The sequence below is a fragment of the Morus notabilis genome, unplaced genomic scaffold (genome assembly GCF_000414095.1).
Source record: "Morus notabilis unplaced genomic scaffold, ASM41409v2 Scaffold457, whole genome shotgun sequence".
NCBI classification, from domain to species: domain Eukaryota; kingdom Viridiplantae; phylum Streptophyta; class Magnoliopsida; order Rosales; family Moraceae; genus Morus; species Morus notabilis.
The window spans coordinates 317,644-333,356 of record NW_010357333.1 but is presented as its reverse complement, the minus strand read 5'-3'; the positions used below and the strand labels follow the sequence as shown (position 1 = coordinate 333,356).

Here is a 15,713-nt window from a genome sequence, read left to right as displayed (position 1 = left end):
TGGGATTTGGGTGGAAATCTGGGAATTTTATCCCTTTTCCCTTTTGGATTCTTCTGTCGTTTCCATTCACGGTTTATGATCTATTTCTCCTCTGTTCTTCATTTATGTCTTTTTGATTTATGCTTCTTGCTTCTTTGGTGGTTTGATTTGCGTTCTTTGTTTTGGTTTCTACTTATATTTAATGGGTCATATGTTTTGTTCTTAATTTGTTGCTATTATTCTTATTTATATATTTCTTCATTGGGTTTTTTCTTCGGCTGCTTCATCTACTATATTTCTTTGTTTATGATTGTTTTTAATTTGTTTCCCTTTTTTCCCCGCGTTTTTTCCCTTACTGTTTTCTTTGTTGTAGTATTTTGTGCATGTACTTTATCTGCGTCGGTGGATTTTCTCTTGGCTGATTCCATGCCGTGTATGGGTAATTTTTGATTTTTTTCAGCATTTATTGTGTTGATGATCTGGTCTGTGTATAGTTGTGCTTTGCTTTGCTGGATTGATGATTTGTTCTCCTTTTGTTACGGACATATTAAATGATTTGGTGATTTTTTTTCCTTTGTATATTTTCTGGAATCCTCGCCATTCTCAGCTTGAATTATCTAGAATCCTTGGCAATTTAGGGAAGTAAAAAAATCTGTTACTTTTTTTAAAAATTTTGGTTTCTTAATTTTTGTAAGATGAATATGCTTTATTACATGTCATATTACTAGAAGTTACCTATTGTTCATGCTAATTTTTCCATTTAATATTTATCAATATTGCAGCTTACATACATTTGTGATACTTGTTTCTGTCTTCATCTCCTATACCTGTTATTTAATATTTATCTACTTTGTTTGCTTATCCTTCGACCTTTGACTGCTTTTGTTCCTTTCTGGTTGGTCCATATCTTATAGTTAGAGCAGTTTGACAGCGTTTCAGGTATTATTAATAGCTTTTACTTTCTTTTTTCTAATGTTATTATTAACTATTGTCTATTTGCTTTACAATTGCTATTGATTTATGGTTTTAGTATTTTATTATGTTCTAATGGCATTGATATGTATACTTGCACTTTATTGATTTCTTAGTAACATACTTACATATATAAATTTATTTAGAATGTTTTAGTTTCAGCTTCTATTTTTTTTCATGTCCTTTTTTTTTTTACTCTGCGTCCCTTTCCTGTGCCCTCCCAATCTCTTCCCTCTTCCTTCCAGCCTTCCTTTCCTTCGTTTCCTTCTTATTTTTTCTTTCTTCCTCCCTCATGGCGATGATGAACAAGAATAACCTTGCTATGTTGAATTTGATATGATTTGTCTAAAAATTATTGTGGATGTATCATTTTCATTCCATACTTTTTTTTCATCTACTTTCTTTCATTCAAAATTTTTGGCCGTTCCCTTTTATTAAATCTTGTTTTTTTCTTTGCTTTCTTTGCCTATGATATTTTTCCATGAGTTATGTTATTACAAATCCCTAATATTTTTACTCTCACCAATTCAATTGAGATTTATTTACTCATATAATAAGTTATTTTGTATCCTTTTCATCTCTGTTTTACCTTTTAACTTTCAATTATGTACTAGGAATTATCTATTGCCAAGGCAGGTTCCTCTCATTGTGCATAATGCACTTTCCAATATCTTTGGGTTTTCTCTTCCTGTTTCTTCTGATTTTCCCTATCCTCTGTTTCTTTTTTAGCTATATCTTTTACATGATTTTTGTTTTCTCTCTACTTCGTATAAGCAAGAGGATCCCTATTTTTTTTTCTTTTCCTTTTCATCCACTGGTAGTTCTTGGACAACTTTATATCTTACTCCGTCCGGTTATTCTTTGAAACATACAGACTATAATCTGTGTGATGGTCCAAATATCTTATTAATATTCATGCCTTTGTGTAGTTGCCCATAGTAGGCAGCCACAAATTGGCTAGAAGTATATAAGTTTATTTGTTCATCACACATTGATAAAAACATTTAAAACCTGAGCCATGATTCCTGTATAAAAATACTATGATGTTTATATTTTACAAATTTTTTAGGCACTTTTCCCCTTTTTTTGGTCACTTTTTCTTTTTTCATTTATTTTTTTTCTCCTTTCTCTTTTCCTCTGCATTCTTTCTTATTGAAATATCAATAAAAGTTTTTCTCTATATGGTTCCGATGATTGTTGTTGATACTAAATATATCAATTTGCTATGCCATTGATAATATTGGTTATTTACGTCTTTTTATCTTTTCTCGTATGCGGTTTGTCATTGTATTGATAGATAGTGTCAATCTATAAGGTTGATTAAAATTTAGTCCTATTGTTATCTATACTTATTGGTTTCCTTTCCACATCTTTTTAAGTAAATTTTTCTTTAAATAACATTTTAATAAAATGTTTCCTTTTCAAAACCAACCCTTTGATGAAAAATTCAGTACCTGAGTCATATCATTATATAAAAAATACTGTAATATCTATTTTTTTCCTTGGTCCTTTTTTTTGCCCTTTTTATTCTCCTTGCTTTCCTGTTTCTTTGCTTTTCCACTCACTTACTTATTTATATCCATTTTTTCAGGTTTCCTATCATCTATTGCTTTGCATTCCTATTACTTTATCCTTTTTTTGAGATTCAGCCTTGGTTGGCGTGCCTCTCCTATTTGGGCTGTTATTTACACGGCAGAGGTATTCCTAAAAACTTCTATTCATACATTTTTAATAAATGTTGCTAATGATAGATGGAGTAATTTTTTATAACATTATTAGTGTGTGAGGTTTTTTCAGGATTATCTGCATCCATATAAGCTTATCTTACATTTTAGTTAATATTTTCGTTCATAAATAGGTAATTATGGTATATTAAGTGTTTTCTCTATCATTTCCTAATTCATAAAAAACTTGTATATGTATATTGGCGATGATGATCATACTCAATTTTCATGTATTAAAGTTTGTTTGATTTGTTCAAAAAATGCTGTGGCTATGTCTTTCCTACTTTAGTTTTTACTCAACCTATATCTTCGTTCTTTGCCTTGCCTTCAAGTTCCAATTTACTTTTTCTTGCTTCTCCTTTTCTATTCCAATTGTCTTCCCTTTTTCATGCCTCTGTCTCGCTCAAAAAAATTTACAAATCATTATTATTACTATTCCATATACTAAAGGAGAGCTTCCGTTCACTGTTCATCTGCATATATTTTACTCTTCCCTATATAGTGGAGTGATTCATTTAATGACTGATTGCATGGTGGAGTGACGGCTTTGCCCTTTTCATTTCCTTCTTCTATGTGTGGGTGCTAGGTATTTTAGTGTTCTTATACTTTGAGTCATACATGGACACTTTTGTGTCTGTCTTTTTATCCTTCCCTTTGTCTTTGTCGTGGGCTTCTCAATCATTTTAGCAATGTAGAATGTTAACAGCTCCTCCTTTCTCAACTTCTATCTTTTCTGCCATCTTCATTTTTTTCTTTTTCCTCCTTTGTCTTCCTCTAATCTAGTCATTATAGTTAAAATCTTTTTATATTTTCAGTTGTATATGAACACTTTTGTTTCTGTTTTTTATGCCTTCCTTTGTCTATGTGGTCAGCTTCTCAATCATTTTAGGAATGTAGAATGTTAACATATTCTTCTTTCTCAACCTCTATCTTTTCTGCCATCTTCATTTTTTTTTCTTTTTCTTCCTTTGTCATGCTTTGATCCAGTCATTATAATTAATTTTTATTCCTTCAACTACTTTCTCCATGAAAGGAAGAAAGACAATGTAAGGAAATAAAATATATCATTACTTCTCCTTTTTTGGTTTAAGTCACCTGGTGATTAGACAAATCAACATCCTACTTTTACAAATCATTACTTAGAATATGTGTTACAACTAATATGATAGATATAATATTGCAGCAATATTTGTGCCTTTGTATAATGTAAACAAATTTATGCTACTATATTGTACATATTTATTTACACACATATATATATATAAATTACTTTTCCTTTTATACTTTTCCTCTGAATTTTTTCCTTCTTTAATTTATAGGTTTATTTACGTATTTATTTATATACATTTTTCCACTATTTTTAATTTCCTTTCTTTTCCTCCTATAAAATATATATGACCAAGTTTTATTGAAGACTTTTAATTTATTTGTTCATCTATAGAGAAGAAAACAACTATAGGACATGAAAATTTATATTTATTTATTCATTTCTATATGAATTTTATTTGTATATAAAAATTGTGTCCAAATCCCGCTATTAATATATCATCACTCTCTTTATTCTTGCTCTACCCACCTTTTCTCACTTAAGTCTATTGACAATCTCTTTGTTCTCTTCTTTTACTTATTTCAATGTCATTTCCTTCCCTATTTCCTACTATAATTTAAATTTATTAACAATCTATTTGTTTTCCTCTTTGTTTATTCCAATACCTCTACCTTTTTTTGTATTGTCGTCTCATTCAGAAATCATTCGCACTTGGTTCACTTCCATTTTTTTCCCAGTGATGTTGCCTTGACAACCCACTTTGCAATTTTATTCTGTTTATTCGTTTTAACTGTGCTTTGTTACAAAATATGCATTGCAAGCTATATTATTTTACTAACGTTAGTCCTTTCTTCCTCTTTTAGACTATCTAAACAGTAATCTTTTTGCAATACTGCAGTTTAGACTCTTTTGTACTTAGCTTCTTATCTACTTTATTTGCTCTTCACTTCCCTACTTTCCTTAATTTGCTACGGCATTAGATTATACTGACCACCTATCTCTTTATTTCCTCATTGTTTCCGGTTCTTTCACTTGCTATATAAATTGATTTATTTATCTTACGTTGATGAAGATATTTCATATCTAAGCCACCATTATTGTACAAGGATCATATTTATTCACATATTATCAACTTTACTAACTACTTTTCATACTTTATGTTTCGCATTTATTTGCTTGCTAATTCATTCACATTTTGATACATGTCATGTTCCTACTCTTCATTTTATTTATAAACTTTGTGCAGCGACGTCTTATTACAGATGATTTTTAATTTCTTTGCTCATTTACGATGAAAGAAGCTCAAAATACGCAGATGCATATGCTAATTCATTCACTAATGTAGCTTTCGTTGATAAATTTAATTTATTCACATTTGTATCTTATTATTTAATTTTCTACATAATTTTATATAGCAGTGTAAATTTTAAACTTTTGTTGTCACATAAATTTTTAATATTATTTAGTTCATTATAGACGTATAAAGATGCATATATGAATATTATTCAGTTTGTCTCAAACATAAAAAAATGCACATATCAATTTATTGCACAGTTTTTTTAAGTCATGTGCTTTTCACATGTTTTTGCTTGGCTGCTACTCCCTTAAGGCAGTGTTTTAATAGTGTTGATAGCATTGCAGGTACGGTTAATAACTATTGTCTAGATTTTATTAAATGTCTGCTATTGATATTGGATCCTGTGATCATCTTCTTCTAATTTTTTTCCAAATTTATGTTTTGCAACTAAAAAAAAAGGAGAGGAAAAGAAAAAAGAAGACCTGAAACCCAAATGCATTATAAATAACATCTTATAATAACATCATGAAGACATGTTCATGTATAGATATGTATATATAAATTAATATTCTTCTATAAAAATTATTAGCTCTTTACATAATATAAAATTCTTACCGCTGCAACACGCGGGGATAAGGCTAGTATTTACATAATTAAAGCTATGTATTTCCTTTTTTTTAGGGGAAAACTAAGTATTTTCAAAGGAAAATTAGAGGGCTATTGTTGCATACACGTGAGATTGGTTGAACACTCACGATCTCTTAATCCATGACCATAGTTGTTGCAAATCATGATATGGAGTTGGAGGAGCGACTTTCATTCACATCCCAATTTTGCAATTTCTTTGTTTATTCAATTTCTTTTTAATAGTGGGGTGTGTAATGAGTATTTTTTTAAAAATATTATTGTCTTTAAAAATAATTTTATTAATAGATAATTTATTAATATTAAAAGAAATGTATAAAAAAAAATGTCAATGTACCCTAACTTGTCTAAGGGTCTGTTTAGTTCGCTAATTTGAGTTTTTAATTCGAGTTGAGATGTGATTTTATGTGAGAATTTTTTACTGTAGTAAAAAAATTGTGACTTTTTGTAAAACTTTTTACTGTAGTAAAATTTAAATTCTAAATTCGAATCGGTGAAATGAACGGGACTTAACCCTTTAATAATTACACATGAGTATAAGTAACATTCCACCCTCTGCAATTACGGTTGTTCATTAGAGGTAGTTGATTGTTTTCGTCCATTCAGTCACCGATCGACACTATTGATTTCATATATTGAAATTGAGGATCGATGGAGAGGAAGGGAGGACTGATTGATTAAGATCAAAATTGGCCAAAGAAAATGACGTCAACGGTGAGACTCGGTTCTCCTTCAGCCATTATAATTTTTTATCATGATCAAAAAGAAACTATAAGAGAAAAATGCACACATTTAAAGAGTCGTTTAGTTCGTTGATTTGAGTTTTTAATTCAAATTGAGATGTAACTTTATGTGAGTTTTTTACCGTATTAAAAAAGTTAGATGTGACTGTTTTTAAAGCTTTTTACTGTAATAAAACTCGAATTTTAAACTCGAATCGGTGAAATGAACGAGACCTACAATTGTGTTTTTCTCTACCTCTCTAATTCACCTAGAAAACAGCGCCCCCTTTTTATAATGAACAGATCTGTAAATTTTTTTGTGTAAGATTATAAATCGTGAAGGTAATTCTCTATCTTCTCATTTGAGTTGAAATGTGACTTTTTGTGAGAATTTTTTACTGTAGTAAAAATGTTATATGTGACTGTTTTGAGAGCTTTTTACTATAACAAAACTCGAATTCTAAATTCGAATCGGTGAAATGAACGAGACCTATAAATCATGAAGGTAATTCTCTATCTTCTTATCAACGGACTTCTAATGTTCAGACTCACTAATCACAATGAACAAGTCGTGATTTATCCGTAGTTGTGCAAAAATAGGTTCAATCTTATGCTCTTTATACTTTTACTTTACATAATCTTTTTTCTTTTGAAATGGATATATGGTCATTTTCTATTTTCATTTTCTATTTTCATTTTCAGGACCTTTGTAAAATTTTCACGGTTATTAGAGTTCTTTCGATCTTAAAATAAGTAAAAGTTACAAACTTATTTTGGTATTTTTTATTATAGTGAAACATTCTCTTAGTATCTTATATTTTTTAATAATACATTGATATTTTTTAAAATATATTCTTGATATCCTAAAACTAATTTTTAGGACATACAAGTGCGTTTGGAACTCGTTCTAAAATGATTTTATTTTTTGTATGAAATTAGAAATGAAAACGTTTTCAATCTCAGACAGAAATCATTTTTGAAAATGCGTTTGGTAGTTTTATCAAAAGATTATTTTCAGTATAAAAAATTTCATTAATGTCCCTCTCTCTTTGCTCGAGAGAGGAGAAAATGGAAACAAAAAATGAAAAATGACTAAAAGTCGTTTTTCATTTCTTTCTCATTTTATACTAAAAATCATTTTCATTTCCGTTTTTTGTCTTCAATTGTGTCAAATGTCGTTTCTGTCTTGTTTTCATTTTTTCTTTCTCGAAAAATATGAAAAACAAAAACAAAAACAACTCCAAAGTTCCAAACACAACCACAATTTTCAAACTACCATTCTTATCAATTAAATATAAATTAGTAATTTTTTAGAAAAATCTAAAAATATTTTTAAACATTAAAATATGTAAAAAAACAACAAAATAAAAGACATGATTTTTTTCTATATGTATTAGTTTTTGATTAATTAAATAGAAAGGTATTAACCTCATTTGACATCTCAAATATTAACTTTAAGATATCAAAAAAATATTTTTAAAATTATCATTTATCACTTTAATATTATAAAAAAAACAGATTATTAAAGCCATATTTTATTATAACATAAAGTACTAAAATGATTTTATTCCTAAACAAAATGTTACATCATAAATGTGCTGCGGAAATGAAAACTTAATTAGAAGGGCCTCATCACTTCCACAGTTCCACTCAAAGACAACAATAGTCTGTCACTCTTAGTAGAATTGAGAGACTTTAGCCTCATTCGAGTTTTTAATTTAAATTAAAATATAATTTTATGTGAAAAATTTTTATTATAGAAGAAAAAATTAATAATAATTTATTATGAGAGTTTTTAATTATAATAAAATTAAAATTAAAAATTGAAATTAATAAAATAAACAAGAACTTTTATAACACAGAATCGTAATCTCATAAGTCCACGTGTCAATCGCCACAAGACCCCTCTCTGCAACAATATCCAATTGTCAAGTTCAAAACTCATTGAAGACACGTGTCGAGTTCCAGTTGGTCGAAGCCATATCCCGGCTTATCCAAGTAGAAAAATGGCAGATAAGGCAAGAGCCCAAAATCACTCTACATCACAAAACACGTAGCCACCAAAAAAATATATTTTCCACATTTCTCACTTGGCAACCAATCAGAGAGAGAGAGAAAGAAAGAAAAGGAATTAGGAGGAGGCTGGGGAAATGGCACACGCTATGGCTTCAATGGCGGGTCTACATGGCTCTTCGCAGGCAGTTTTGGAAGGCAGCCTCCAGCTAAGCGGTTCGACCCGCTTGAACGTCGCGGGCGGAATCCGAGTTTCGGTCAACAGGCCCGGGTTCACTGTCAGGGCCCAACAAGGGTCCACTGAGCCCGAGACCACCGGCCGTCGGGCTATGCTGGGCCTTGTCGCCGCAGGATTGGCTGCTGGGTCCTTCGCTCAGGTTGTGCTTGCCGAGGCCAAGTCCATCAAAGTCGGGCCACCTCCCCCTCCCTCCGGTGGATTACGTAAGTTGATCATCCATCCTTCTGTGGCATTCTATGGAACTAATTAAGCAAAAGTTTTGTTGAATTAGCAAATATGAACAAATTAACTTATTTCTTTTATCCTAAACAATATATATATATATATATATATATATTTCTTTTATATGAGATTGTGAATGTGGGCTGAACTTTGACAAATTCTCATATGATCTCATAAATTCCTAGTAATAAACTCAGGTGTACTTTTTTTTTCAAATAAATATTTAATAAATTATTCAAGTCAATTCATGATGAGTAAATGAGTACTTTTAGGACCCGTTTAATTTGTTAATTTGAGTTTTTAATTCGTGTTGAAATGTGATTTTACGTGAGAATTTTTTACTGTAGTAAAAAAGTTAAATGTGACTGTTTCTAAGAGTTTTTTACTGTAATAAAATTCGAATTCTAAATTCGAACCTTATTCATCCCGTTACATATATAGTGGGTCACATTAGGTAGGTAAGTGGGACCCATCTTTTGTGAGTGATGGGATGTATTCTATGGGGATGGATACCATTTTTCATTCATGATTTACATTGTTCTTGATTTGGTATGTTGTAATTCGAATCATATTATCTATTGAACTTTTGTTTTGTTACCTCATTTTCTGAATCACATGTATACATGTAACAATACAGTGTTTAAATGGGTGTCATAAAATTCTAAGAAGTCACGAGTATGATAAAATTATAAATTTAACTTAAAGAATTTTAGGTAATGGTACATAAGTGTAATAGTTGCAACATGATTAGTTTAATGAGGTCCAACTTGAGTCACAGTTGAGGAGTTTAATGACAACAAAAATTTGTGTTGGGCAGCTGGAACCTTGAACTCTGACGAGCCGAGAGACCTTAACCTGCCGCTGAAGGAGAGGTTCTTCCTGCAGCCACTGACCCCGGCTGAGGCAGCGCAGAGGGCGAAGGAATCAGCCAAGGACATTGTTGGTGTAAAGGAATTGATTGACAAGAAGGCTTGGCCCTATGTCCAGAACGATCTGAGACTCAAGGCCGAGTACCTTCGCTACGATCTCAACACTGTCATCTCTTCCAAGCCCAAAGATGAGAAGAAGTCCCTCAAGGAACTTACCGGAAAGCTCTTCCAAGACATCAGCAATGTAAGATTATTCACAAACGTTTTTCAGTCACTGATCACAAATCAAAATACATTTTGCTTTGCTTTTCTTTTCTTTTGTAAATATTATTGCTATCTTATTCTTTTTTCCTTTTTGGTTTTGTCCATTTAACAGCTGGATCATGCTGCAAAGATCAAGAGCAGCCCTGAAGCAGAGAAGTACTACGCCGAGGCTGTATCTACCCTCAATTCTGTTCTTTCCAAGCTTGGTTAAGAGGAGTTAAATGTATGTTAATGTAATCTTGTGTATGACATTTTGTTAATTTGTATGTTGTTTAAAAGGGAATCTAGTCGGAAATGACTCTTTCTGTATGTTTCAGTTTGTGATTTCTTCCTCTAATTCGCGTGCCAGAACTAGACCTTGAACCTTGATTAAGCTCCAATTTTTAGGATTCAATTAGTACATTACAATAATTAGTATATTAAACGTTGACATATGACATAAGATGTGTTTAGTTATTTACTAAGATCACAAAGAGAATGCTTCCATCTAAGAGCATAAAGTTTATTTTTCATCCATTATTGACACAAGTTGATCATATTTATTTGTAAAGAGAATAGAGTGATAGGTTCCTGATCAACTTTAGTAGCTTTCTTTTAACTGTCAATATTGCCAAAATCTGTAAGAAAAGACCCCATTCACAAGCTTCTTCAAAGTGGCTAAGCCAGTATTTATGATTTTGAAGTGCCTTTTAAGAAATCTCACATTAATGGGAATCTTAAAATTACAATTCTTATATCAAACATAATAATCTTTCAGATTTCAGATTCCTATTTCCACCCCAAGATTACTGCATACCATAGGTCACATATGAAGGGCAGTCAATTCACCTATTTCTGCTCTTTATTAATTTGGAGTGTCTCATTTATAGATTGCACTTGATTTTAATGAATTGGCGCTTTGGGGGAGGGGAAAAAAAGAAAGGAAAAGATGGTGCTGTTTGTAATCATAGTTGTGGTAGCAGCTCATTTTTTAAAAACAGAAATCAAACGACAGCAATTAGTAAGACACATTTTCATTAAGAATACAGTAACGAAAAAACGACACCAATGCGAAAAAGCGACAAGATATAATGATACTACAAATATACATTGAAAGTAGCATAGAACTTCATTAATGAAACCAGCAAACGACAGAAACTCAAAAACGGTAACAACAAAAAATGACGCAAGAACTTTTGAAATGACGAGGAAAAATTGACAGAATGAGATATAAAATCCTAACAAGTAAAGCCAACAGTACTAACAGCTAGCACTGAAAACGGCAATAATATGTCTGCAAAACCACGTATGACATGAAAACGACGTCCACAAGTAAAAGACATAATTGAAGGAAAAAGGAAAAGCCCACAAAGATTTTAAGAACGACATCAAGAAAAACAACTTTAGAACGACAGCAATCACAAAACGACATGAAATATAAAAAACGAGAAATGACCGAATAACTATACAACATCTTTTAGAAAACAACTACGGGTAGGAAGGGCGAAATGTAAAAGTAAAACATAATATTAAGGCCTGTTTATTTTCAGGACTCGAGGCATATTATTATAGTATTTTTTTTATAAAAATTTAAATTTAATTTTATTAGTAAAATATTTTTCTCTCGTAACTAAAAAAAACGATTAACTAGATTATGAAAAGTCATATTAAAAGGACAGCAATCAAAGAAGATAATATCTGAAAACGACGTACAACGAAAAAACGACAGCTGCAAGTAAACGACATAAAATATAAAATGACAACAAAATTGAGCATACCCGACGAGAGAGATTTACAAAACGACTACGAAAAAAACACACCTTTTTAGAACCACGGAAATATATATATATATATATATATATATATATAATCACAGAGACAGAGAAAACAACACTTGCATGAAATTTCTTTCTTTCTTTTTAATAATAAAAAGCGCTAAAACACAGCAATTCAAAATATCCGAGCGACGACAAAATTGAAACAACAACAACAAATGCTGCAGAAACTTTAAAAACTACAACGCCCTGAATAATTAAGGACACGAGTAACATAAACTACAACAACTGAGAAGTTCCATAAAACAAGTAAATGAGAAAGAAAAAAGATGACACATTTGAGGAAATGACAGTATATACATATGAATGCCAATGTGTTAAATTTTAATGTATAACTTAATCACCTGTGACTATTTCGGAAATTTAGTTTCTTGGTTCAACGAACTTCTTAAAACGCTTTTAATTTAGTCCTATTTAGAGATAACCAAATTCAACATGAAGCAGCAAGAAACAAAATCACTTCTTTTGTTTTCCCAATAAAAGATGGACCAAAGCGGCCGTAAAATATAGTACAGGTTTATATGCACATTCTCAGAAAAGTGCAAACATAAATCTCAAACATCCCTCAACAAAGAAAACACGAATCGTGCTGACAGATATGATTACGTAAGAGGTGTTTAGCAAACAAGAATCTAAAAAGAAAAGAACAAAATAGATATATAATTATAATGCTAAAATATTATCCAATCTTTAACCTTGGCTGTCTTCTGGTCTCATTCCTCTCAAAGCCACGAGACTTGGTTGATAGTAACATCCATTTTGGTTCACCTCTTTCGGAAGTATTTGTTCCTTGATTCTTCCCGTTTCCACGTCGCAACAAATTTCGACATTATCGTTGAATTGAAGCCACATATCATCAGCTCTCCCATAAATAATTCTACAATCATTAAAATTGTAGCCAATCTCTTGCAAGAATCTCCAAGGAAAAATGATTTTGGTATCGCTCCATCTATAGTTGTCCTCGTATTTTTTCAGTACAAAGATGTGAAGTTCTTCATCTCTTACATCAGCAAGAGATTGACAATCATCCCACATGATTGAGAAAATACCTCTGGACGAGACTGAGCGGAAACGTTGAGGCAGAGCATTAACTTGAAAAGTCTCCCTACATATATCCACAGAAACAACCTTTACATCCCAATGTGGTCGGTGGTTACCATACTGAATTCGGTCAACGAAATGAATGCCGCAAGTTGTATTATGATCGAGAAAGGAAAACTGAGGAAAAATGATAATGCTTCATTAACTTGATAATTACATAAAAGCTATATATAGCTGGAAAAACGGAGATGCTTCTCTAAATCTGGAAAAGACAAGAGAAACTAAATAACACTAGCATAATAAAACAACTTTCCAGCTCAGCATATTTAGTTACAACCAAATAACAAGCTTAATACGCCCCCTCAAGAGGGACCATGAATGTCCTTGATGGCCATCTTGCATAAAGAGGAATGAAGCAACGGCCAAGACAAGGCTTTAGTAAAAGGGTCTGCAAGGTGATGCTGAGATCGAATTGGCATGAGCTTCATCAATCTTTTAGAAACCATATCACGAACAAAGTGACAATCCACTTCAATATGCTTAGTCTGCTCATGGAAAATAGGATTGGAGGCAATATGAATCGCAGTCTGATTATTACAAAAAACTACGGTAGGAGAAGCCAAACTAAGACAAAAATCCGACAATAACTGTCGTAACCAGATTAATTTACTTACAGCCTTAGCAGATGATCGAGAAACTGTAGTTTGCTTTTTAGACTTCCAAGAAACCAGAGAATCACCCACAAAAACACAAAAACCTGTCACAGACTTTCGAGAATCTGGACAAGAACCCTAGTCTGCATCAGAAAAGGCCTTCAACTGAATCGGAGAAGCAGCAGAATAAAAAAGACATTGACCTGGACTTGCTTTAATGTAACGAAGCAAATGATGAACTGCCTGCAGATGGGGTACTCGGGGCTTAGCCAAAAATTGACTCAACTTGTGCACAACAAAGGTAATGTCTGGCCGAGTAATGGTGAGGTAAAGAAGCCGCCCAATCAGCCTTCTATATTGAGAAGCATCAGACAAAAGAATCCCTTCTTCGGCAGCTAATGGCACCTTGGCATCCATCGGCACAGTTGATGTTTTACAAGCAAGAAACCCCGAATCTTCAAGTAACTGCAGGGCATAATGTCTCTGGGAAAGCACAATTCCAGCATCAGACCTGGCTATCTCAATCCCAAGAAAGAACTTCAGAGGACCTAAATCTTTGAGCTTGAATTGACTATGAAGAAACCGTTTTAAACGATCAACAACCTCCAAGTTCGGCCCAGTGATGATGATATCATCAACATAAATGAGCAAAGCAATAAAGGAATCACCTGCACCCATAACAAACAAAGAGTAATCGGATTTGGATTGTACAAATCCGAACTGAATCAAGGCATAAGCAAACTTTGAATTCCATTGCCGCGAAGCTTGCTTCAGACCATATATGGACTTGTTGAGTTTACAAACTAACCTGGTACCCGTGGAAGCTTTCACCCCTTGAACACATAGCCAAGAGGAAGGTCCATGTAAACTTCCTCAAACAAGTCACCATTAAGGAAAGTATTATTGACATCCATTTGAAACAAGTGCCATTTCTAACTCGCAGCTAAAGCCAAGAGGACTTTAACTGTGACCAACTTAGCCACAGGGGAAAAACTCTAAAAAAAATCAACACCCTCCTGTTGTGTAAAACCTTTGGCCACTAAACGAGCCTTAAATCTGTCAACCGACCCATCTGGTTTATGCTTAATCTTATACACCCATTTACAACCAATGGAATTTTTTCCTTTAGGCAAAGGGACAATCTACAAAGTATGATTGGCTTCCATAGCCATTAACTCATCTCTCATGGCATCCCTCCAATCAGCATGCTTAACTGCCTGATGATAAAAACGTAGCTCTATAGAAGAAGAAACATTCATAACAAACTTCCTATAAGAAGGAGAAAGCTTGCTATAATCTAGTACCTTGGACAAAGGGTAAAGAACCGTGGATGTAGAATCAAACACCAAATGATTACAATGAAAATCTCAAAGGTAAGAAGGAGGCCGAACAGGCTTACTAGACCGCCTGACAGATGAATCAAGCACCCCTGAAACCATTGGGGACTGAGGAATTTCAGGAGAACCAAGATCAGGAAAACCAGGAACAACCTCATGATGATGACCAATTATGGGATTGGGTAAAACAAAATTAGGAAAATGATCAATGATTGTTTCATTAGACCCTATAGAATGAAAAGGAAAAATCTCCTAATGGAAAACCACATCCCGAGAAATAAGAATTTCTTGAGACTGTAAATCCAGCAACCTATATCCTTTAACACCAGGCGGGTAACCTAGAAAAATACGTGCTCGTGCTCTAGGCTGAAATTTTGTTCGATGAGCCACAAGTGTAGATGCAAAAACTAAACACCCAAAAACTCAAAAATGAGAATAATTAACCACATTGGCAAATAACAACTCATAAGGTGTTTTATTAAGCAACAAGGGTGAAGGAGTTCTATTAATCAGAAAGGTGGCAGTAAGAATACACTCACCCCAAAACTTGATAGGTACTCTAGACTGAAAGTAGAGAGCCTGTGCAACATTCAGCAAATGTTGATGTTTTCGTTCAACAACTGAATTTTGTTGAGGTGTGTCAATGCAAGAAAACTGATGTAGTATCCCAAGTCTATCAAACAACTCAGTAAAAGCCAATTCCCGAGCATTGTCTGTCCTAAACTTCTTGATAGAAACATTAAACTGAGTTTTTACCATATTGCAGAACTTAGGAACTATAGTAAGAACATTTGATTTCTGTCTAAGTAAATAAATCCATGTAAAACGAATGCAATCATCAACCAAGGTTAAGAAATATCTATAACCAGCATGTG

General features: G+C 32.5%; 1 protein-coding gene across 1 annotated transcript; it reads left to right on the top strand.

Annotated features, from left to right (window-relative positions):
• Positions 1-8,424: 8,424 nt before the first annotated feature.
• On the top strand, positions 8,425-10,359 carry LOC21397967 (oxygen-evolving enhancer protein 3-2, chloroplastic). Its single transcript, XM_010089797.2, has 3 exons — positions 8,425-8,841; positions 9,678-9,973; positions 10,106-10,359. Exons 1-3 carry the CDS (start codon positions 8,538-8,540, stop codon positions 10,202-10,204), a joined length of 699 nt encoding a protein of 232 aa, XP_010088099.1. The 5' UTR covers positions 8,425-8,537; the 3' UTR covers positions 10,205-10,359.
• The last annotated feature ends 5,354 nt before the right edge of the window (positions 10,360-15,713 follow it).

Coding starts and splice junctions, on each gene's coding strand:
- LOC21397967 (XM_010089797.2), top strand. CDS start 8,538: ATGGCACACGCTATGGCTTCAATGGCGGGTCTACATGGCTCTTCGCAG. Junction 8,842..9,677: donor CCCTCCCTCCGGTGGATTAC/GTAAGTTGATCA, acceptor TGTGTTGGGCAG/CTGGAACCTTGAACTCTGAC. Junction 9,974..10,105: donor TCTTCCAAGACATCAGCAAT/GTAAGATTATTC, acceptor TCCATTTAACAG/CTGGATCATGCTGCAAAGAT.